This window comes from Falco biarmicus, chromosome 3 (genome assembly GCF_023638135.1).
Source record: "Falco biarmicus isolate bFalBia1 chromosome 3, bFalBia1.pri, whole genome shotgun sequence".
Taxonomy (NCBI): Eukaryota; Metazoa; Chordata; class Aves; order Falconiformes; family Falconidae; genus Falco; species Falco biarmicus.
Window position 1 is genome coordinate 93674246 of NC_079290.1, and position 24028 is coordinate 93698273.

At 42.9% G+C, this 24028-nt stretch overlaps 1 protein-coding gene across 6 annotated transcripts in view; it reads left to right on the plus strand.

The window, feature by feature from the left end:
- FARS2 (phenylalanyl-tRNA synthetase 2, mitochondrial) overlaps window positions 1-16128 on the plus strand; it is a 249532-nt gene extending 233404 nt beyond the window's left edge. For all 6 annotated transcript variants that reach the window (XM_056333249.1, XM_056333242.1, XM_056333246.1 and 3 more), the window contains one exon: window positions 15812-16128. In XM_056333249.1, the coding sequence (XP_056189224.1) occupies window positions 15812-15950 (139 nt within the window). In that variant the 3' untranslated portion in view covers window positions 15951-16128. The remainder of the gene's footprint in view (window positions 1-15811) is intronic.
- Window positions 16129-24028: the final 7900 nt, after the last annotated feature.

Here is a 24028-nt window from a genome sequence, read left to right on the forward strand (position 1 = left end):
GCAGGGCAAACCTGAGAAGCAGGGAGAAGCACCTTGGAGACAGGATTGGAGCAGGGTTTGGGCAAACAGCACTGCTGCTCAGTTTTATTGACTCACCTGTGTGCTACTGAAATGCTCACCCAGGATTTGAGGAAAAGAAAATAGATACAGGCTCAACCTTTAAACAAACAAACAAAAAGTCCCTTGAAGATGATCCAGCACAGTATGGATCTAAGCATGGGCTTTGTAGGTGAATGCTGAGCCTGAGCCAGATTCTTTCATTGCTTTCCTGTGGAGTTTCTGTGATGTATTGCGGGATATACAGAATCAGAACTGAGATCTGTTGAGATACAAGAGAACTAAGCTTGTCCCTGCCAGTGCAGATGCGCTGGCAATATAAAAAAGCTCTCATGCAGCTTAGAAGTATTTTAAAATGTTTTGACTATCCTATAATTGTCCAAACCCCATGCAGCCTATGCTTTGGGCTGATGCTTCAGCTTCTGTCGTGGGTTTGTCCTAGATCATTTTAACCTTTCCTCATATGGATGTTAGAGTTAAATCAAAATACCATCGAGTATCATGATACTGATTAAATCCTGTGGATGAAAAGTGTGTGGGTTTCAGGAGTGACATCTGCAATGTCTCTCTCCCTTTGTCTGTTTCACACTGCTCAGCAATCTGACCTTACTGGGATGTCCAGACTGTGTCTCCATCTCTTCACTTTTTGGTGGAGACTACAGTGAAAATGTCACAGGAATATTGCAGTCCCCCTCTTCTTCCTCTTTAAGGGCTACAGTGTCTCCTCTGTCATCTCTTGCATTTTACGAGCTGTATTCCCTCACCGATTCCACACAGCCAGCACCTGAGTTTGTTCAGCCATCTCTGCAGAGACGTGGTGTCGCTGGCTGGGGAGAAGACTGTGTGTGTGAGCAAAGTGGAGAGACACAGTGGATGCAGGTGATTCAGAAGGGAGCATGAGTAGCATTGCAACCCTGTCAGCAGTGGGTGCCTAATCATTTTCATATTCTTTGGTACTGCGTATATTTAAAACCACAAATGTTAGAACACCAGCCGTCCTGGCTAGGTGTGACAAGAAATAGGCAAAGCAGAGAACAAACTCTGCTGATCTTAAGACCTCCTGGTGACAGTTGGTGAGGTGACTGTTCAGGTGTAGCAGTTACCTGTAATCTCGGGAGCATCTCTTTCCTTCTTTGTTATTGTAGTTCAGATTAAGAAGATCTACTAGCAGAAATGATGGCGTTTTAGGTCATGCCACCAAATTGCTGCATCTTATGTTTATTAAATACCAATCTCTTCTATACCTCTGAAGTCAGTAATGTACGAATAACTTGAGTTCATTTCAGTTAGCTATCTGGATTAATAGGTGCTGTCTGGGTGCAGCTGTATGCAGCCTACACTGAATTACCTGCAAGTGAGGCAGGTGTGTGGGACGTGGTGCAGGAGCCTGTGGCGTGTATCAGTCTTTCTGCTATGACTTAGATAAGCAAGAATTTGATCTTTTTGAGGAGGGGAGAGAGGAGCGTATATGTCTCAAACCTGTTTAAGGGAGTCTCCAGTTCAGGGAACAAGAGACTGAAGTACTTTCAAAGTAGTACGTGCCCCCATTAAGCCATTTTTCATTACTGTACAGGCATAAGTCATAAATAGTTTATTTGTTCCTTGGCAACTTCATATTTCATGTAAGAATGAAAGAACACATATGCAATGGAACTTTTATGAGATCAACATACAATCCTTGAAAAAGATTTAGTAAAAACATCAAGATTTCCCCAAAACTGGTGATCTTATCAATCCAAGCAAACTTGCAAAGGTTAATAAAAAGCTAGGCTTTGCAGCAATGACTTTGAATGTGTATATGTACACATATATACATATTCTTACAAAAGTATATGAAGTATTTTTTCCTGCAAAAGGCAGTGTAGGCAGATAAAATGAGAGACAGCTCCTTCCTCACAGCTATTGTATGCATAAGAAAGAGGTGCAATAAGTGAATGTGGAACAGCAAGTGAGTGAGAATGGGGAGCCCAGGATAACATGCATGAGGGAAACACAGCTGGTTATTCAGAGCACTATATTGAGGCTCCATAAGATGAGATTTCTATTCTGTTTCTGTGTTTCTGTTACGACGTTAGCTGATCTCAGTATGTCCTCAGACATTTCCTTTGTATTTTTCAGCCTCTCTGCTTGCAACAGGGCATGAAGTTATTCAGTTTCTATGTCAAAAGTCCGTAGTCCCCAGAGTGATTGTCCTCCTGAGGGTCAGCCAGCCTTCACTCCAGGATTGGTGTCTCAGATGTCTCCTAGTCCCTGAACTTCCCCACATTGCCTTGGGGTGCAGATTTCCAACAGGCTTGGTTGCAGCATTGTTTTGTTAGAAGAAAGACTTTATCCTTATTTTGAGATTCCCTGGGGTTAAATGTGAACTTAGGAAACTGAAAGCAAAGGGTTAACCTCTTGATATAAAGTCAGAAAAGCATAAAAGAGAAAGATGCAGTTCAGCCTGTCAAGGATGTGCAGCATCTTCTGTGGCTGTTCCTTAGAGCTTTCCTAAGGCATCTCTCAGCCCTGAAGCAAAGGGGACAAACAGCTGAGTGACATTCTCCCTTTGGGATGCTCTCCTACAGGGTGGACTTTTCTGGGGGTTTTGTTTGATTGGCTTTAGGCAGTGACAGGTAACTCGGCAGCTCTTTGCTTTCCTATCTGCTGTATTTCAACATTGGCCTGTAAGGCTAACAGAAGGGTTGCTGCCCTAGAAAGGTTACATCATTTTCAGGGGATTCCTTTCCCCTCTGTCTGTTGTCTCTGCTGTTCCTCTTCAGAAGTTTTTCACTGCTTGCTTTATTTCCTGGGAATCTAGTATTAGTAACATAGAGCTCTTTTTCCAAGTATAGCAGCTATGGTTTGTATTTCCTACCTCCTTGGCTTCCTGAACTGGGTTTTTTCCTGATGTCCTTTTAATGCAATGGGATAAACAAATACACAATGTGTATTCAGTTGGAGCTACAAGGAACTATCTTTGCTGCTCAATCACTTTCTGCATTTTAAAGACCGTTATATTATTTTATGCTAAAGAGTTGAAGAGTACTGCCACCTAGTTCATCCTCCTACTCCAAAACAGGATCAGCTCTACTTATAGCATTCCTGACAGACACTTGTATAACCAGTCCTTAAAGATTTCCAGCAATGGGGACCCCACCACCTCTCCAAGCATATTTTCAATGTGAACATTTCTGCAATATGAGCTCATTACTTTTGTCTCCTGCCATTTGTGAATGTTGATGAGCAGATTATTACCTAACTCTGCAGCAGCATTTTATCTATTTGAAGGGTGTTTTTGTGCTCTCTCTTCTTTAGGCTGAGCAACCTGTGTTCTCTCAGTCTTCCCTTATAATTTGTGTTATCTAGACATCTGCTTGTTCTCATTGCTCCCCAGTGATCTGCCTCCAGTTGCCTCACATCTTTCTTGAGGTGTGGAGAGGGTACTTCAGCTGAGCCAGCAGCGGTGTTGAGTAGGACAGAAGAATGTCGCTCTGGCTGCGTTCCAGCAGTTCATCCTGGAGTGGTGCTTGCTTAGCTTAAAGCAGCACAACAACATCACAGGTTCACCTTCAGCTCCTGATTCTGTGTGGTCCTTAGATGCTTTGTGCAGCACTGCTGTATGCCCAGTTGTTTCCCATCCTCTCTGCATGCAGCTCGTTTTTTCTTGGCTAAATACAGAAGCTTACACTTGTCCTGGTTGAACTGTACACTTCAGCTTTTTCAGTCTGTCAAGATTATTCTGATCTTGTCCTCAGGTATACTTACTGTTTTACCCAGCTTAATGTAATCCACCAGTTAAAACCCACTTCTGTTGCATCCCCTATTCCATTAATGAAAATATTCCATCATCCAAGAGCCAGGATAAAGAACCCTACAAGAATGATCCTTCAGATTTGGCTATGAACTGTGGATAACTGCTTCCAGAAGCAACACGTTATTGGCAGCTACTCCAGCCATTTGGAATATCACCTTTTAGTAGTAATCATTGATCACCAGTTTTCTCATCTACCTTCATGCAATTCCCTCCAAGGTGAAACGTTTAGAAAGACGGATTTTGTACTACCTGGTTTTATGAAATGGATTTAGTATTTTTCTTCTTTTTTTTTCACCTTTTGTAAAAAATTTTCCTAAGCTTTTTCAACTTTGAAACTGCTTGAAGCTGCCAATGGATCCATATTTTGTGGCATATTGATCTTAGACCATTTTTTTTTAATCTGGTTTAGCTGACTGAAGATACGTGCCATATGCACATACACACCCCTACATGTGCAGCTGCCTGCCTTGGTGTTTTGCTGCTTCCTGCAATTTATTGGTTATTGACTTATTAGTTTGTTGCCCCTTTATAGAGGGAAATGAGTTGTTTTGACTAGATTTGCTGGATACATCCATGTTTTCTGGTTTTGGTCTTTTTTATTTCTATTGCATGCTTAAAAGTGGTTTGGTTATGTGCACCAGAGTCTTTCTAGGAACTTAAAGTAAAAGAAAATGGTCCATAGCTCCTATGGCTTCCTAGGTTTTTTTTCCATTTTCAAAAATAAGCACTCTGTTTGACCTTTTCCAAACATTTGGTACCCTACTTGTCCTCCATGAACTCTCAAAGGCAACTGATAACAGCTCTGAGATTTCTTCTGCTCATTCCTAAAGTATCTTAGGGCAAAGTTCATCTCTTGGACAATTCGAGAATATTTGATTTACTCTAGTGCTCCCTGCGTATTCCCCATTCTGAGCTGAAATCTTATCCCTCCTTTGCTGGTATTAATTCCTGCTCTAGTGGGAGGATCACTTGGCCTTTTTTAGTGAAGTCTTAGCAAAAATGGTATTTTGATCTTCCTAGTGTAATATCTCCTTGGCTTTATTTCCTTTATTGAGGGGCAGACCAATAATTTCATTGTACTTACAGGATGATGCATCTTATTTTGTGCCCTGACCTTTTAGTCTTCGTGCCCACATGGTGTTTAAATGTATGATGCTCCTATCAACTTACCACAGGAGGCATCCACTGTGCATACATCCTATCCTATCACATTTACATTTTTCTTTTCATTTGTCTTTTCATAAAGAGTACCCATAATATTAAGGGGGCAACACGCCAAACATGGCAGTCAATTTTCCAAACTAATGCTCATTTTGACAGCTGTAAACATTCTGGCCAGTGTGCCTGATTGGTATATGTTGTCATCATTTGGCTAGTTTCAATGGTGCTGTGACATTTTCCCCACTGTTATATTCAAAACAATCAGGCAAGCCTCACCTACAAGACACAGGCTCTTTGTCTGTCATCATGGTCCTAATGTATTACTTGTGCAAACACGATCCAGCAAGAGAAATGTTTAACAGCCAGTTTTCCTGTGTGCTAACAGTAGTTTAATTTGCTGGCCAGTAGTTATGCTTACTTTGGGGACTTTTTCCGTGTTGTCTTCCCAAGGCAGCAACTGTCAGAAAAGCAATGACAACAGGTTTCTTGTGACTGTCTGTGTGGAACCATGCTACCCTTAGGGAGGGAAAGTGGGGAATTTCTGCATCTCCAAAACAAATCCAGTTAGCCAGAATAAGCTTAGTAAAACCTGACAATTCTGAGAGGAAGAACAATGGATGGACTGGAAGGAGATTGTAAACAACACTTAATTGTGCAAGCAGCTGCAGAATTCTCACCGGCTTTAACACATACTGTAAGCAGCCCCACTGAGAACCCCCCTATATTTGTAGACGTAGGTACCAATGTTTGTAAGTCACTTTCTAGCCCTGCAGGCTGCCCGGGAGAGCAGGCGCTTTTAATGTCTGTTGCTTTTATGCAAAAAAGGACAGTGATTTCTTTTAACTGCTTCTTTCAGTTTTGAAGTCCCTCCCGTCTTCTGGTCTGTTATCTCTTCCTGCTCCCTTCTTTTTCTCCCCATCCTGTTTTCTTCTTATTTGGGATTAGTTTGTCACTTAACAAACAGCACCTTTGGTTATCCTGATGTTGGCTCTGCACTTTTCCCTGCCCTGTCCATTGTATGTGAGATGAGTATACGCATATGATTTTCCTGCCATAGCCTGCTTTGTTTTCAGGGCTGCTGTACAATTTGCAGAAAAGAAGGGTGACTGGACGTGTGTGTGTGTGTTGTGTGTGAGAGAGAGTAACTTGAAAGAAGGGTATCTCAAAGGGTCTGTGTCTGCATTTACCCAGGTCCGTCCGTCCGCCCCCTCATTAATTCGCTATGTGACCTTGGAAAGATCATATAGGTTCTTGATCTGAGTCCAGAGCCGTGTTTCTCTTTACCTCAACTCTCAGCAAGTGTAAAGGGAGCTTAAACACGTAGCTCCTGGGCATGGTGAGGACAAACCCAGCAATCTCAGACATGAAATCTATCCAAGTGTCTGAAATGGCATTCAGTCCTGCCCGTGCACTTGTATGCCATCTAACTTTGTAGACCCTGATTTCTGCTAGTACTCAGTGAAGGTACCTCTGAACCAGCTGTCACTCCCATCCATCTTCATTTCATAGGAGAATTAATTGTTTTAAATTCTCATATATATTCCCTCTTTAGTCAATTATGAAATATGTTTTAATTTGACAGCAATGTTATTTTTAGTAATACTTTTTGTAGCCTTTAGTATTAACATCTAGTTGGGGGAAAAACTGCTAAATATTTATACTTCTCTTCTTTGATCTTTCACTCAGAAGAACTGAAGAGGTATCACACAACATTTTTACTATAAATATTTTAGATAGCATGTGAAAGAGTCCACATTCACCTCTCGTGTTGGATTTGTTCACATTATTGAGATAGGTTGTCACTCTTAAGTGCTTCCAGGTGGCATTTCAGTTGTCAATGGTTGGAAACTTTAGAGCGATACTGTTGTGGCTAATGACCAGTGATGGAATCATTAATGTTGCTGTTTGACAGAAGTAGGGCCAGAACCTCTTCCACATGCTCTACTTGTATGCTGTGCTCACAGGGAGATGAATATAATGGCTTCACACAAGAAGCACAGCAACTCTACAAACACCCTGTGTCTTCCAGAGTTACTCTTTGCAAATAGATGGTGTCTCTGACCCGCTCCTGTACTAGCCAGTTGCCCTGGAAGGGCACAAGGGGTTGTGGATGAGGTATCTAAGTCATGAAGTTCTGCCAGACCCACAGAGCCTGTTGCTGCCAGAGCTGCCTCATTCTATCACTAAATTACTAGGATTTAGGAGGTCAAGAGAAATGTGGAGAAAGCGGGAGAGCCAGCAATGACAGAAAATATATTGATTTGGTGTGGTTTTGCTCACTGAAAATGTAAATTTTACTGGAAGAATTTTCTGGCTAGTAGCCAAAATGCTTCAGCTGCCAGACTTCCAGGTATCGCATGCTTCTGCTCTCCTCAGTGTGCTCTGATTCCTCATTAGCTATGGCAGCCAAGTTTCTTTTCCAGAGAGAGGAGATCCATCATAGGAATTTTTTGCCTTGGCCTGTCATGGGAAATGTAGTCCTGCCATGGGTTCTGAGCTACACGGGAAAGGAGAAAGTAAGGAGCTTAGGTGGCAGTTCCCGTGAGACACAATATCCAAACTGAGTTATTTTGTTCTTTTGTTTGCTGGGTTGGAGAATGTTTAAGCCTCTAGTGGTCAATTTTTAAACAACAGATAACAAAAAATGTTACCCCTTGCATTTTGTTTTGGTGAAAACATGATTAGGCTTTGAAAAGCATTTGACATGGCACCTTTTCAGTCAAACCCAGGGAAAGTGAAGTGAAATAAAACCCTATGCTGTACACAGAACAAGTATTCGATCCTGTCTGATGCTGAGACTATCATTTTTTCTCTTACTTTCAGCATCCAATTATTTCTCTATGTTTAGACATACAATTGTCTCAAGTATTTTACCAAACAACCTTCTCTCGTTTGGCACCGCAATGGGTAGAAGTTATTTAATTGGATTTTGTATGTGTGTGTGTGTGTGTGTGTATAAAAAAGTTGTCTTTTTCCTATCTCTATTCCACCTGTGCAGGCCTTGTATCGGTCATAGTGATAATCCTGAAGAAAAAGTAGGTTTTCCTACCCTATCCAGAGCCTCACAGGCTTGCACATGTTCTGATTTTGTGGGCATGCCCACGGCACGGCTGTTTTTTTTATTCCTGCAAGGCTCCGCCTTGGTAAGTTGAGAGAGGCATTCCATTACAAGTGCATAATGTTGCATCTATCTGGCATGGTGAGTGCTCCAGGATTGCTATGCTGACAGCAAGACAAGTCCTGAAGATATTTTTCCTCTAGCCTACTCTTGCATCTTCTTGGATTTAGAGCAGGATTTTGAACTGACTTACTACGTGGAGTGGTGAACCCCTGAAAAATGGGGAGGCCCAGTGTGAACTGAGAGCACAAAGTTGGTCTTACAAGAGCCATAGCTCTCAGGCACATCCAAGTTTAAGTCCGTGTGGAATGGATTCCTCAGTATTGGCATAGATCAGATATGATGGGAATTTTGTCACCTGTGCTTGATGATTTTCCCTAAGAGAAGGAGACTGGAGGACAAGCAGTCATCGCTGATGCTGGAATCCATCCCCTTGAGAACTGGTTTCATACCTGCTTTACAACCATTGATCGCTGCCTTCTTCAAGGAATCAGTGAGTCATTGTATTAAAAATGAAAATGAGAAAAAAACATAATCCCACACCCCAAGTCTTTGCAGGTTTTTTTTCTGGCCTTCTGTGGCAGCAAAAGTCTAGGTTACAGTTAGCTTATCCCGTGGGGACTTTGGATTTTATTTTGGTATAATGGAGGAGGATATTTTTCTCCTTACTCTTCACCCTAGTGATATTTCATTGTTGCTTGCATGTAATGGATTCCATTAATTTTGATGCTGTGAGGCTTAAGAGCTTTTTAATGGGAAGTGCTTGGATCTGAAATGGGGTGGCTGTCGTTGGCTGGTTACTGAGGTGACTGTAGCAGTGCACGAGGGAAATACTCACTCGGATTCTTCTGTAGCTTGGTCTATTTGCAAGAGTTCCCTCTGCTTGGGAGCTGGGCAGAAGAGAGCCCTGTGCTGCTCACACTAGTTGTTCCTTCGCTGGCATGTGGCACCAAACCGAGGTGGTCTGTTGAAATGAGAAAAAGCTGTTGGGGGCCAAACAAAAGTAATTGCTTGAATTGTTTCACTAAACAGTTAGTGAGTCTATCTGACAGCCAGGAGACTTACCTTTCAGGTGATGCTTATGAATTTTTTTTTATTTTTTTTTTTTAGTATATATCTGTTTGGAAGAAGATAGGTGGTAGATTTAGGTAGAAAAGGAAAATCGGGATCAAAACTTTTTAACCAGCCCAGTGTTTTTGGATACTTGACAATGTCTTAGATCCTATTTATGGCTCTTTAACAGTGTCTCAGTGACTGAGAAGCTGAAAAGTTTCCAAGTGCTTTCATTTTTCATCTATCTTCCATTATCTTAACTGCCACTGCATCCCATACCATGCTCTTTATCTCTCTCAGTAAGCTGGCTATTAACAGAATTTTGACTTTTTTTTTCTACATTAAGAGAAAAGCTTAAAATGGAATTAATATTAAAGAAAGAAAGAAATAATGAAAAGGCCAAGCAGGTTCAGGGTGTGTTATTCAGATACAGATTTCACCAAGTCCAATTAAAAAAGAGCAAAAAGTCCATTAGGTCTCCATTTGTGAAAGAGAAGAACAATATATCGGTCCAACTGTCTGTCAGTGAACATGCACCTCTTTTAAAGTGGCCACCGGAAAAATCCACTGAGGTCAAATAATGTTGACAGTCTCAACATGGTTATGTTGATCTGAACCATCTTTGAAGCTGAACCATCCTTCTGCCAGGTGTCAGCTGGAAAAGATGTGCAACAGAAATTACTATTGCCTGTTTTCTGTGGGTCTGAAACAATTCTTTCTGCTGGAGGTGCTCTAGTGCCTTTGATGAGCATCAAAATCACCTTAAACAAAAACATGTCCATTTTTTAAAATATGCTGTTGTATGCAATACGCTTTTCTAGAGAAATGGAGTATTAGCATTTGAAAGGACTGATGAGAATGCATCTTTGGGAAGGGCCTTTGTTCAGAGAATTACTGCTATATTTTACGTGCATATCACCATGGTAATTGAATTATTTGCCATTGACAGTAAGGTATATAGCACAAGCCTTTTGCCATTTTCCATGATGTGGTTCCCAGAAAAGAGTGCTATTTGTCAATTTAAAATTTATAGTAGGACATTTAGCAGTTGTACCTACTGTCATAGTGGTAGATGTGGTTTGAAAGCATGAAACAAAAGGGAAAAGGTAATTACGTCATTGTTGTTGTCTTCTTGCAGTTTCATATTCCTCCCCATCACAACATGAACCATTCTGGAACTGTTGGAGCCACAAAGCAAAACCAAAGCTGTGCTCTCCGCACGGCTTGGCAGCTATGATGCTAGTAACATGAGACAGTATTTTCATTTCTTCCCATCATCATCCCTTTCAGGACATTGTTGCAAACAAAACAAGGCTTTCTTTTCCCTAAGATCATTCCGTGCATACTCAGAGCATGACATGATCTCTGTGAAGCCTGTAGTGGTCACTGAGTACTGTGTGAAGGTTTATGTGAGGCAATTACGTGATGAATCTTTGGGGGGGATATGGGATACAAACTGCTGTGGCAGGAATTGGGAGACCCTCAAAGAACCTATTTAACATGACTCACTTAACAGAGAGAAAATAATCTCAAATACTTGCATTACCATGTGCGTAGATCATAGAAACATTTAGGCTGGAAAAAAACTTTAAGATCATTAAGTCCAACCATTAACCCAGGACTGCCAAGTCCATCACTAAACCATGTCCCTAAGCACTGCATCTACATGTTTTTTTAAATATCTCCAGGGATAGTGGTTCTACTCTCCCTGGGCAGCCTGTCCAGTGCTTGACCACCCTTTCAATGAAGGAATTTTTCCTAATATCCAACCTAAACCTCCCCTGGCACAACTTGAGGCCGTTTCCTTTTGTCCTCTCGCTTGTTATCTGGGAGAAGAGACCAACCATCACCTGTCTACAATCTCTTTTCATTTTAAATGAGAGATCTTTCATTTAAAACAGTATTCTGTAGGAAAAGGTGCAATATAGATACGGTGGTGAGTAGTACTGCTCAGTGCACTGCTCAGAGTACAAAAGATATGGTACTTTTTTCACTCCTTGGTGCTGTGGGAGATTGTCATCTCTGCTTTTCTGTTCCTCAAAGTAAATCCATTTTTCTAGAGCAATGTCTGGTTCTGTGTTGCCCTCACCACAGTAATAACCTCCCTACAGAAGTCTCTGTGCTTCTGTGCTTTGGTTAAGATGGATGGAAGGTAGTACACAGTTAAAACGTGGGTCTTTTCCCCACTCACTGCTGCCCCTTTTATCTCCCCCTTCAAGTACAGGATGGAGAAATTTTCGTTCTTGGCACAGTATTACATGTGGATGAGACAAATGCCAGTACCAGGCACTTACTCTTTAAGCAACATTTTGGTTATGAAATGAGCCTGTGTCTTAGTCTTATCTAACGTGAGACAGGCTTCCTGGTGTGTTTAGGTGTTCTGCTGTTGGTAGCTTCTGGGATCAGTTTTCTAGCCAAGTGTGCTGGCTTTGGCTGGGATAGAGTTAATTTTCCTCACAGTGGCTAGTATGGGGCTATGCTTTGGATTTGTGCTGGGAACAGTGTGTTGTTGGTAACACAGGGATGTTTTCGCTGTTCAGAGCAGCGCTGACACGGAGCCAAGGCCTTTGCTGCCCCTCACCCCACCCCACCAGCGAGCAGGCTGGGGGGCAGGAGGAGTGGGGAGGGGACACAGCTGCGACAGCTGACCCCAGCTGACCAAAGGGGTATTCCAGACCATGAGGCATCATGCCCAGCATATAAAATGGAGGGAAGAAGAAGGAATGAGGGGGACACATTCAGAGTGATGGCATTTGCCCTCCCAAGTACCCATCACACGTGATGGAGCCCGGCTTCCCTGGGGATGGCTGAATTCACCCATGGGCAGTGGTGAATGAGCTCCTTGGTTTGCTTTGCTTGTGTGCATGGCTTTTGCTTTGCCTGTTAAACTGCCTTTATCCCAACCTGTGAGTTTTCTGACTTTTGTGATTCTCTCCCCCATCCCACTGGGGCTGGGGGAGTGAGCAGCTGTGTGGCACTTAGTTGCTAGCTGGGGTCAAACTGCAACACCAATTTGTTTTTAAAGCATCCTTCAGTGGACCTCCATGCAGGGAAAGCTAACACACAGGTACTCATTTTTATCGCCTAACATACCCTTTCGTTCTAGCCCTGGTCCCAGTGTCAAATTGCTCTCATGTTTGTTTTTTTTAGACTAGTGGCAGACTAAGGCCCCTTAATTTCTTGCCCTGTTCACATATCAGGTTGAAATATCGGAATATATACACTGGCCTTCAGGTTGGCCCCATGCAGCAGCTCTGACGCAGCACTGAGCAGGTCCCTAGCACTTGGAGGCGGCTACATGCCAGTTCCTGAAAATCACGAGGCAAAGCTCTTTCCTCCAAAAAATGTATGAAAGAGCATTAGGCATTGTTGCACTCCAGTGTTTGTTCACAGACTGTACCTTGTTTCCTCATGCGGTGTCAGAATAAACCCCGGTCTTCCTTTTCCCTTTGAGCAGTGCTTCACTGTGTTCACTGTTTCATTACCTGAGAGCCGCAGGCTGGTGCAGAGGAGGCTGGTGACACTAAGATCAGCTGAAGCCTAATGGGAGAGGAGCCCGCGTGACTGCGAACTGCATGGACTTGTCTGGTGGTGCAGTTTAGGTAAATAAAGCCCAATGCACTCACTGTTAAGCTTCTTTTTTTTTTTTTCACCTGGTGAAACTGCTGTTCTAGGTGTTGGCCTCAAATTTTCTGTTGCTGAGGATAGAGAGCTACGGCTTCTGTATCATCGGGCTGCAGCATGACATGCAGCAGAGAGGTCATTATGCATTAGCACAGCCATCTTTAAGGTAGGCAAATTCTCTGTGATGCTGCCGAACAAAAGGAAAGCAAGAAAGGGAATCGGCAAATGTGTATTATTTGCTGCCAGTAATTGTTTTCAGTTGCAGCTGATGGCAGTGATTAATCGCATTGTCTTAGTATTTTATTTGGGGGCAGGGGGGTAAGTATTAAGCAGGGGGGAAAGCCAAGAAGTACTCTTCCCCATCTTCCTTGAAAAGTTAGCCAATACTACTATGAAAACAAAGGTTTTGAAACTTGCAGTGTATCCTTTATTGAAATAGCACTGAAACATTATACTCCTTGCAATTAGTAACAAAGATGCAAATAAACCTATCTAAAAGATGGGAGAAAAATGTAACATACCAACCATGTGAGTTATGTCTAGCCAGCCATATGTATTAGTAGATCCATCATTTTTTGGCTATAATTAAAATTAGATTAATTACACTTAGTGCAACCCCTGTTTTATTTCTCCTGCACCAATGCTTTAACTTCAGCTGCAGCTAACAGCTGTAGTCCAGTGCTGCTCTGTAAGACCTCTACCCTTTCCTAATTTAAATGCTTCCTAAAGATGCTGGTTTTCCACAACACCCACAAGAAACTATTGCGTCCTATTCTGACCTATTTAATTTGCCTTAGAATGAACTGCTTGCTGGGATGGAGGGAGGGGGATACATAAACACGTAGGTCAAGAGAAATCGTTACCTTCAGTTAACCATGACCAGTGAAGAAAGTGCTGTAGCAGCTTACACACATTAAGCAAACGTCTGCTTACATCACATTAAATGGTGGTAATGAGTTTTCCATCATGGGATATATTCCCGGTATGTACAAGACTTCAGGATCAAGCCTCTGACTGAACATCTAAATAGATTTTCAGCCAAAGCGATTTGCAAATGTTTTCGATCAGGTGATTGCTGGAGCTCCATTAAAAGCTGAACTACTACCAGCTGTAATGGTATTTGCCAGCTTGGTTTTACAAGTGTTTCTGTTGAGCCCAAATTCATGATCCTGCTCTCTTACTTAAATGTCCTTCTTACAGTGTAGCATCTGGCCAAACCCTTGTGATTCCATTTACTTGCTTCTCCCAGGTCTGTCCTTTTGACTGCTTTGCAGCAGTGGAACAGAACAGAGCAACACCTTCCTCATCGTTACACCTCCACCTCTTTTCTCAAAGATCACTGTTCTACAGCGTTTAACCTGCACCCGGGGAAGGCTCTTAGCTGGTTTTTAACGAACTGCAGTCAGCTTAACACTTTATGATAATGCAGTTTGCCCTTTCCTATGCTAGTCAGATTTAACTTCCTTTATCGTCAAAGCACACAAGAAAGGAGGAGGAATCTTTAATTTGAAATAACCTTTTTGTTGTAAACTGCCAGTGGGAGGAGGGCAAGCCTCCCCCCCATGTGTGGTGGGACAAAGTTGGTATCAAATAGCAATTCTGAAATAAAAACTTCCTGCACCGATTTCTAGTAGGATTTGAGGTTGAAATGAGTATCTTGAGAGTTATCTTTGTGTATGAGCACATATAACCTGAATTTTAGTCTAATAGTCATAATAAGCATGGTTTCTAACATGAAACAGCTTTCAGGAGAGAGATGACCTGCAGCTTGTGAAATGCCTTTGTGTGCCATTAAATGCCGACTTCTGCCAGTCTGGGAGATCCTTCTGTCTAGTACTTGATCTCTGGTTTCCCATTGTTCTTCCCCTCAGATTTTCTTTTTTTCACTGAAGTGTGTTTACCTTTGAAAGAAGAAGTTGTATGGGTTCCATTTGAAACTAAAAATAAAAAGGGTGCCACAAGTGCCATTTCAATTCAGTAATACAAGCACTGCCATTGTAGAGATGCCCTTGCAAGAGCTGTGTACTCCAGCCTGGTTTTGATGGAGAGCAGGATTTTTTGCTCGATATTCAACTTACCGGTTTGCTCCTGGGCTTGCTTTAATTTGTCTTTGCCTAACTCAGCAACTCTGAAATATTTTTGTAACCCATCATTCCCTTTTCTCTGTTCCTTTTCCCTGTTCTGTTTTGTCTTTTCCTTTCCATAGCAAGGTGTGAGAAATTTTGCCATGTGTGCCTGCTGTCATGTCTTCCCTCGTTTCTTCCCAGGTTTGCTGGGCTGCTCCCACACCTCGGTGGCAGCGTGGCCGATGCCCAGGTGCAGCCATTCAGCTTTGGGAGTGACGGCCACCCTCATCCTGCATCCCTGTCCTTCTCCCACAAATGGATATTTAGATGCGTTTTGCCCCTGTTTCTTATTTCCAGTGAAGGCAAAGTCGTTGCCTGAATTGAAAAATAAACGCTTTACTCTCCTTTGCAGCTGTGTGTTTGGTGTCCTCCCTCGGGCTGGAGCCTGGGTGGCGAGGCTTGTGAGATGCTCTGCATTAGCTAGCAACATAGTGCTCTCCAGTGTGCAGAGGCTGGATGGTATTTTCCTTATGCCCATTGCCACCAGCCCCGCTGGTCTGTGGGGGGTATGTGTGCACAATGCTCCCTCAAGGTAGCCTCATGAGCACCAAAATGGGAGAGCTGTGGTGTCAGCAGCAGTTCCACGGTGTTAGCATAGCCCTCCTCCTGGGCTTGTTTGGTCTGGTAAGAAGCTACCACACCTCAGTACGAGTTGAGATATAGGGTGGACTTCAGCAAAGTCCTCTGCCGTAATTAAAATTCAGCTCAGTCCCACCTCTCCGGACAGTGTGTTTTAGCATTAAGGTGATTTTCAAGCAACAGGAACAAAATTAGACCACAAATAAAAAATGATCCAGAGGGTAAGTGTTTGGCCTCATGTATTTGCATTTGTAGGCACGTATATTTATGAGTCCTCTTCTGGTTTATATTTTGTAGGACAAAGAAGGTCAGCCATTGCTACCGTATCATTTACCGCCACCCAGAGAGGACTTTAACGCAGGACGAGGTGCATCGCATTCATCAAGCTATTGAAGAATCAGCAGTTCGAGAACTTGGGGTTGAGGGCAGGTTCTAGCATCACTGATCTGAAGCCCTAATGGCAGTTGGGTTTGATTTGGGTTTTTTTTTCTTTCTGGAGTTGGGGGGTACAAGTAAAGAGAGAGGTTTTGTGACTGACCCAAGCACATGGAAAACGATTGATAAATGGGCTATGGTAAAACTACCAGATAATAAACATTACTACTGAGAAATCATTGACAAAGAGCCGGCGCTTTATTTTAAGAAATGGGGAAACAGCAGTAACGTAAGATTACCCTCCTGTTACAATAAGAAATACACTGCCTGGTGGTTTTCTGTGTTGTTAATTGGTCCCTGGGTTCCATTAGACTGTAAATATTTGGCATTATTTCTGTGTTGACAGGATCTTCTGTCCGTGTAACAAGTGAAGCAAATCAGAGACACAGATTATCTCAGGGAAGAAAACCCCATCCCTCTCTTTTTTAAGTAAGAAATGTCAGGGTTTGCTTCAAGAAACCTTCCAAGAATTGCAGCTTGCGAAGTTTGGCTCTCTTACCTTCAGAGCACATGGGTATTGTTTTCATCTGTTACAGAGAAGGAGCCAGCGTGGCTGTGGGACCCAGTTTAGCTGTCTTCAAATGGTGGGTCATTGGTGGGTTTTTTCCTGTTGGATCCCCCTGCTTCCCCAGGGCTGAGCAGAGCTGCTTAGCAAGGTGCTCCGAGCTGTGCCGCATCCCCCAGGCAAGGAGCTCCCTTGTCTACGTTCTTCTCACACAGGCACCAGCACAAGATAAGTCTGTTCCCCTGTCACCATCAAACGGTTGATACCACGTGGGGCAGGATGGCAGAAAAGAGAAACTGTTCCCTACTATGCCCTGGAAAGCAGCTGCCTTGATCTCTCACATCTTGCTTTCTAGCAGCAGTGCCTTCTCAGAAATTTGACCTTTAAGGCAGGAAACCAAACTCAAATGGGATCTCCTACTGTTTCAGGCACCAGTCGCTTTACAGGATGCTTGGCTTTTTCATTGGAGGTTATAATAAGTAAATTCTGGCAGTGGTATGATGCTGGGACCTGTAGAAGTGTTGAAATGGTCTGATAAATACTTGATGAGCCATTTCAGATGCTGATATGGAATATGGGACCTGTTTTTGCTTGTAATGGTATTTCATACAGTCTTGCAGGTCACATCTGGCGGTTGCTGTGCAGGCAACATTCCCTCCTTCAGGGAAGAAGGCAGTAAAAGCGCTGCAATAAACAGCATCTAACACTGATTTATACCTTATCAAGAAACATCTGTGCAGCAGGCTTGTACTCAACCATAAGAAGCCAGTTACTATTGCAGATGTGACAGAAGCAGAGAGCTCATTTTAATTTCATTACTCAACATATTTAGCTGTGTAAACAAATCCTAATCTAAATGTCTGTTGTGTTATCCAAATAACTTGATTATGAAAACAATATGCTAGACTTTCTACAAGGCAAAAAGAATGGGTGCCATTTAGGCACTGGAAGAACCTACTTGGTTATTTTTAATCCTTGATCTACTAAGATCCGTAAGTACAGCCTAGCCCATTTGATGTTTCTCTGTCTCCTTCATCCTTTGCCATTTCAGGATTCTCAGTGAGGACTACTGAACGGGAGGAGCACTTCCCTGAACTGCACTGAGCAGTAATTGCTCCAAGACAGGGCCTGATCGATGCTGCTACATGGGGCAGCAAATTACGTGGATGTTAATTGATGGGATTGCCTGTGCAGAAAGTACAAAAACCTGCCTGCTGTGTGGAAGAACAAAGTCTTTTTGGGAAAACAAGAGACTATCTGGGGTGGAGTAGATTGCAAGATTCCCCTTTTAATTTACTGATTAATGAAGTTTCCTTTTCTGCTTCCAAAACCCTTAATTTCTTCCGTTATTCTGATCAGTCGGGTCTAGGGGCAGAGAAATCTGGGGAACCCAAGAAGGAGAAAATTGGGCAATGAGCCTTTGTCACTGCAGCAGCAGAGTGTCATGTCTGGCTTTGCAAGTAAACTTGGGTGGTTTTTAATCAGCCAGTCTCCATCCACTAACATCAGTTGTGTTTGATGTGTCTGGCTGTGAACTGCCCGCACTCTGGTGAGGAGGGACTCCCTGCGCCAGCCAGGTCTTGGTGGAGTAACGTTATTCTTTGAAACTCAAAAGATTAATCTCGTAGGCTGATAGGATAGGGGAAATGCAAAGTTTTCTCATGGGATCATCTTCTGGAGTAGGTGTTTTCACAGCAGCAACTTTCAGACAAAAATGCAAGCCGTTAAGATTAAAAAAAAAAAAACAAGCAGCTTCTTCAGGAGCAAGTGTGATTCAATTATATGAAAGATTTAAAGGCCTGTAAAATCAGATGGGCTGGCTGTGAGCAATTTAATATGAATACTTGGGTATGTTTAGGTTAGTTAAGCCTTTGTCATATACACTCAAGGATTAATCTACTCTAAAGACCTATTGTTCTGGCAAAGATTCACCACCACTAGCAAAGCAGACCTCAGATCAAAAGGCATCAGAGTTACATTCTTATGCTGCTGTCCTTTGGAAAGTGTGACTTTCGCTTCCGAGCCTAACCTGAATTTTACTGGGGAAGTTCGCTATGGGCAGTAATAGACTCTCAAGCCATATGGTCCCTTGTGGATACCAACTGAGAGCCCATGAGAATCTAAGGGTGTTATAGCCACGATTTATTTTACTGCTGATCAGAGACACATGATGATAACTGTCTCAGCGGCTGGGCTGATCCTTGGTGGGAGTATAGAAAACTTGACTGAGGAAGGTCCATGGTACAGTCACTGACCAACTCTGTCAAAGAAGGGGCTACCCTCAGCTATCACTTGGCTTTTCTTAAGACATATTTGGCATAAAGGTTGGTGAACTAGCTTGAAGACCAAGAACAATGTAGCTGCCAAGGTGAGTTCACTTGCTAGTTTCTGCTGCTCCACAGTCTGTCTCATGAACACCCCTCAATCTTGGGTGGGCTACAAGTCTAGTAAAGGTGGATGAGCTCCTAAATATCGAAGTGATACCATGCCTTGTGGAAATATTAAAGAGAGCAGCATTTGAGTAATTAACGTGCATGCTGACAGACTAGCGTAGTGACAGGCACAGGGCCCTGCTTCTTGTTCTTATCCAGTGTCTGTGTTTATTTTTGTGTGCTGCTGGGTTTTGTAACAGCATCCTTTAATAAAAGAGAAAAAAAGTCTATTGTAGCAAAAGAAGCTGCGCGTCCCCATGAGAACTAGCTGGGGGTTTCTGTGACTGAACAGTTAACGTCCTTTTTTAATATTCTGGGTGCTGGTTTTGTTGCCATTGGTTTTCAGGCTATCTGTGATTCCTGGAAGACTAAAAGATTTAGCTTTAACACCCAGTTTGGGATCTTCCCAGGAAACTGGCAGCAAATTTACAGTGCACTGAGACTTACCTGGTTTTGATGTTCTCGTTAAAGGCGGTACAATGGAGAAGTGTTGCAAGCTAGATAAGCAGTAAATTGCTCTGTGTTTTTTACCCTTGAGATTTCAGTGACCTCTGCCATACTATTGCCAGGCACGGTCAAACAGTTGCACAAATCTGAAAGCAGTTTTGTCCTGAGAATCCAAACTAGATTAGTAAATTGGCAGTGGTGGTCATTTGCCTTCCGTTCAGAGTGTTACTCTTGTCCATTCTGCAGGCTGTGGCCATACCGCAGCGCTGAATTTACTGCCGCCTTACTCTGCGCAGCTGTGCCAGGTTTCTCGAGTACTGACAAATTGGTCTCAGCCCTTGAATAATTCCATGTTGGGGTTAGCTTTTTTTTCTTAAATGGAAAAAAAGAAGTTTGGGGCTTTTTGTTTGTTTGGTAGTTTTTATCTGCAGTCACTAATGCATTTCAGCTGTCCCAGATAAAACTCATGGTCAAGACAGAACTCTTTGGTGGCCCATTGAAGTAAACACGGGGAGTCTTGCCCCAAAAAGCACAATTCTGTGCATCTCATTGAGTTCGTATTTGGGTAAAACTAAAGAACCTTGTCTTCACTGTGGGTTGACTGAAGCTTGGCTGGTGCTCAGTAGTTAAGGCAAGGTCAGAAAGCACTCTGTGTCCTGCCACCACCACCCCCAATACACCCACAAGTAATTTTATGCACAAGGAAATTCTGTCAAATTCAGTGTGAGCACAGAATGGTCGTGCTGGGTGTTTGAGGCCAGTTAGGTGACATCACCGAACTATCTCCATCAGAACTGTTACCACCAGGGAGAGAAAATGGGTTTGTACTTCAGCTCTGAAATAATAGTCATATTTTTAAAGCTCAGAGCTCTCTTCGGATACTGTCTGCTGTGCATCTTCACTCAGAGAAGTCTGTTTCTGTGAAACAGATTTGCTTTCTGTGCAGAACAGGCCACACTGACAATTACACACATCCTGAACAAATTTTAAGATATGTGAGCGTTGTCTCTGAAGGGCCACCAGAACTGAAGCAGTCATGTGAGCACCTTGAACAATTTTGTAGGGAACACAAGAAACCAGCCATCGTCTCTACCTGCTTTTAAACATTACTGCAATTGCAGCCAAATTTTAAGCCGAGTATCTCAGAGGAGATGACTGCAGTTCAGCACAGAGTGGGGGCGTATGCTGCGTGAAGGCACTGACTTCTCCAGGATCTGTTGTATAAGGTTTGACCATCATTAACATCTGATGCACTTGCATGTTTGGCAGTTTTCATGCTTTTGTGCTTTTGTCAGATGGCCTCTGTTATTCCATTTATGCCCACTGTTAACTGAGTGGAGTCTGATTTAGCCTGCTTTCTATACTTGGAAAAATGTGCCTAAAATCACTTCTGCTATGACCCAGCTTTCTCATTTCAGTTTTGCTTACCTTCCCTTACAGTTCTTGCTATCCAAGTTTTGTATAACTTCGGTGAAGAAACAGGGTCAGGCTGTAGGCAGGGAGATTTATTATACCACAGCCTAAAGCCTGTGCTCCCACACCGCATTACTGCAGGGTCTCTCTGTGTTCACCCTCTGGATGCAGGTGATTAACATGCAGTCCAGGGAATTGTGCCTCTGCCTGCTCAGTAATTTGCTGGGCAGCACTGCAGTCATCCAGAGCAGCTGCCACTTAAATGGGCAGTAGATTGTTCTCTTTTTGTTTTAGTGTCTGCAGCTTCCCTTGTATCGCAGTGTGACACAGCCCGCAGCACTGTGTTGGTAGTTGCTGCAGCTAAGCATCAATTAGATGCATCTCGTGATGCGGCGCCTGTGCAGCCATTTTTCAGTAGAATCACTGTGCGCTCGTGAATGGTTATTGCGTCTCCGCCTACAGACGGGAGGCACGTTGAGACCAAGGGTCAGGATTAAAAAATTATTTGACCCCAGCAGGTACAAAGAGCTGCTTGTACGATTTTGTCAATGTGTGTGCAGGTTTGAAAGTCCCACTAGGCATCTGTCCAAATGTTTAGTACTTGAAACATTTTGTAACCCAGCACTCAGTGACCGTGGTGACACTGGTATCATTTTGGGAGAAGGGAGCAGGTTTTGTAGGAGACTACAGGGTAGCTGAGCAGCAGGGCGGGAGGAGTTGTCTTCTGATGTCCTGGGCTCAAAGTCCTGAATTACCCTCCCTCCCACCATGCTACTAGGAGGCATGGATGTGAATTTGGCTGCCTGCCTTTGCATAGGCACATAGTAAATAATTAGCATGCACAGCCAGGCTCTTTGGTCATCAGTTATTGTTGTAACTGATGATTAATTGATGGGATTATTGATTCTCATGCCAAATCTTTACTCACTGGTGGTAGAGAAGCTAATAGTCATTCACAGGGTCTTTATTGACACATCTCGGTATAGAAATTGAATAAATCAGTGTAGGAGTGGAAGTGTAGGTCTGTAGGTTGGTTTGTGTCTTCCAGATCACGAGGGGATTGACAGAGGTTTAACTCGAGTCAAAGGTCTAACCTCATGTACCCACTCCGAGGCCCTTGTTGTTGGGTGTTCTGCACTTGGCAGGAGCTTTCAGGAGCGATGGAGCCATCTGAGATCACCAAACATCCCTCCAGAGGCATCTGCCCAGTGTCCTTCAGGATGCCATTGCCTGGGCACTGAGGGCTCTGAACACACGTCATGCCTTGCACAGCAACACCAGTGGTGCGGCGAATGAAGAGACGGGACGCAGCTTGATGCAAGCAAGTGTCCATTTATTAGTGATTTTCTTACAAATATATACGTTTCTACCTTCTACATATTACACACTGATTGGTTAAATCTTAAGCGTAAAAAACACTGATTGGTTGATATTTAAGGCACACCGTTAGAACAATAGGAACTTACTAGTTTATCTTGACATAGCAATAATTTCTATTCCAAGGTTAGGGAGTTTCTTTCTACGCAGCTTTCTTGATTACATATTGGCGCCATCCGTTCCCTTATCTGGCTACTTGTTTCTCTGTCCGTCTGGTTGCCTCCTCAACTGTGACGGCTCAGGGGTCTGCAGTTAGCTTGTTCCTTTGCTCCCAGGGCTTGTGCCCTACAAGTTCTAACAAGTCTCTGTTCATCAGGCTATCAGTACTTGGACTCTTGTCCTTGAGGCCTTGTCCTACATCTCCCCCTTCCTGTTGCACAAAAGAACCCCTGAAACCGAGCAAAAACAAGGCACAAGTAATAGAACAAATAAAAAACCAACTAAGACATATTATCAATGTCAAAATAACCCACTGTCTTTGTTCCGTACAATTTTACAATTTCCCCTTTTTGTTTTTGAACAGCTAGTACCAGGTTTGCCATGTTCTGCAGGGCCCTTGCAAACATGACAGCAACCAAGGTAATAGCAAACGAAACAATACTGCCAATTGAGTGAATGGATGCCAAAAAAGGCCGAAATTTTCTCAGATTTTGATAACATGTTTCTGCAATGGGGCGCCTAAAATCCACGCAGCACATACCATCAAAATCCTCACAGCCATGTCCTTGAACCAACAACAAAAAGCAGTGGCAATTTTGACTCACATTCTTAACTGCCTACCAAACAAGGTGATTTAACTCTTTAATGCTTTCCCTGCTGTTACTCTGGATAAGAGAAGAACCACTGCGACCCGTTCCCATCATAGCCTCCTACTACATTAGCATCTACAGAAAGACAATGATCGACAAAGTGTAAACAATATCAGCTTCTTTTGGATTAACATTATACATAGGTGGAAGGGCACACCAAACAAGAACTGGTTCAGTCAAAAAGTTCAAAACATCGCATGCCTTCTCTGAACATACCTCTGGGGTCATTCCCTTCATTCCCTCTCTTTTTTTATGCAAAGAGAGACACTTTTACCATAACAGAGAAGCCCCTATTTACATCTGAGCCCGGACACAAACCGCAGCTGTGTGCGGCACCAGGCTCAGGGCAGAAATCGTTCATGTAGTTACATAGCTATATATCTCTACAAGCGTGCAGACACCTATTAAACACTAGATAACCATGTTTATCTTTCCTAGTCTCCTTCACAATACCCAGCTGTTCTCTCATCTCTTGTTAGGTCAAATATTCTCCAGCTTCCTCTCCTATCTCTCTCTTCAGACATTCTCTATCCTCCTCTTTTTTGCTTGTTAATTGCGACAAGGCAAAGGTTGTGTGTAGCTGGGTGACCATGACCCGATTTATGTTACAATCAACTAAACACTGAATACAGGAAAAAAAAGCATGGGAGACACAAGGCAAACATCAATAAGGTGGTTAAAGATAATTATAATAAATCCTGTAATACTTTTGAGTCATGGCCCAAAGTTTCCCAGCCGTGAGAAGAGACCAAAGGCATCCCGCCCCTGGCTCTGTTGCAGATCTTTGTTTTAAGGCTTTTGAGTTTTGTATACTTTTGTAAATTAATTCACAGTGGTCACTCAGATTCACATAACACATCCTATCAAAGTCTTCACACGTGTCCCTGTGCTAATAATAAAAATCAATAGCAACTCGGTTCTGTAGCAACATATGATGGACAGAATCAACATCTGTTAATAAGCCAGAAAAAAAAAAATAGTATTTGTAGTATTACTTTGTTTAGCAAGCTAGCAGCCTAATTTACTAAGCAAGTTAAGAGCGTGTACTATTCTTACAGAAGAGATTAGAGAAGCAAAAATCTGTTATGCTGCATTC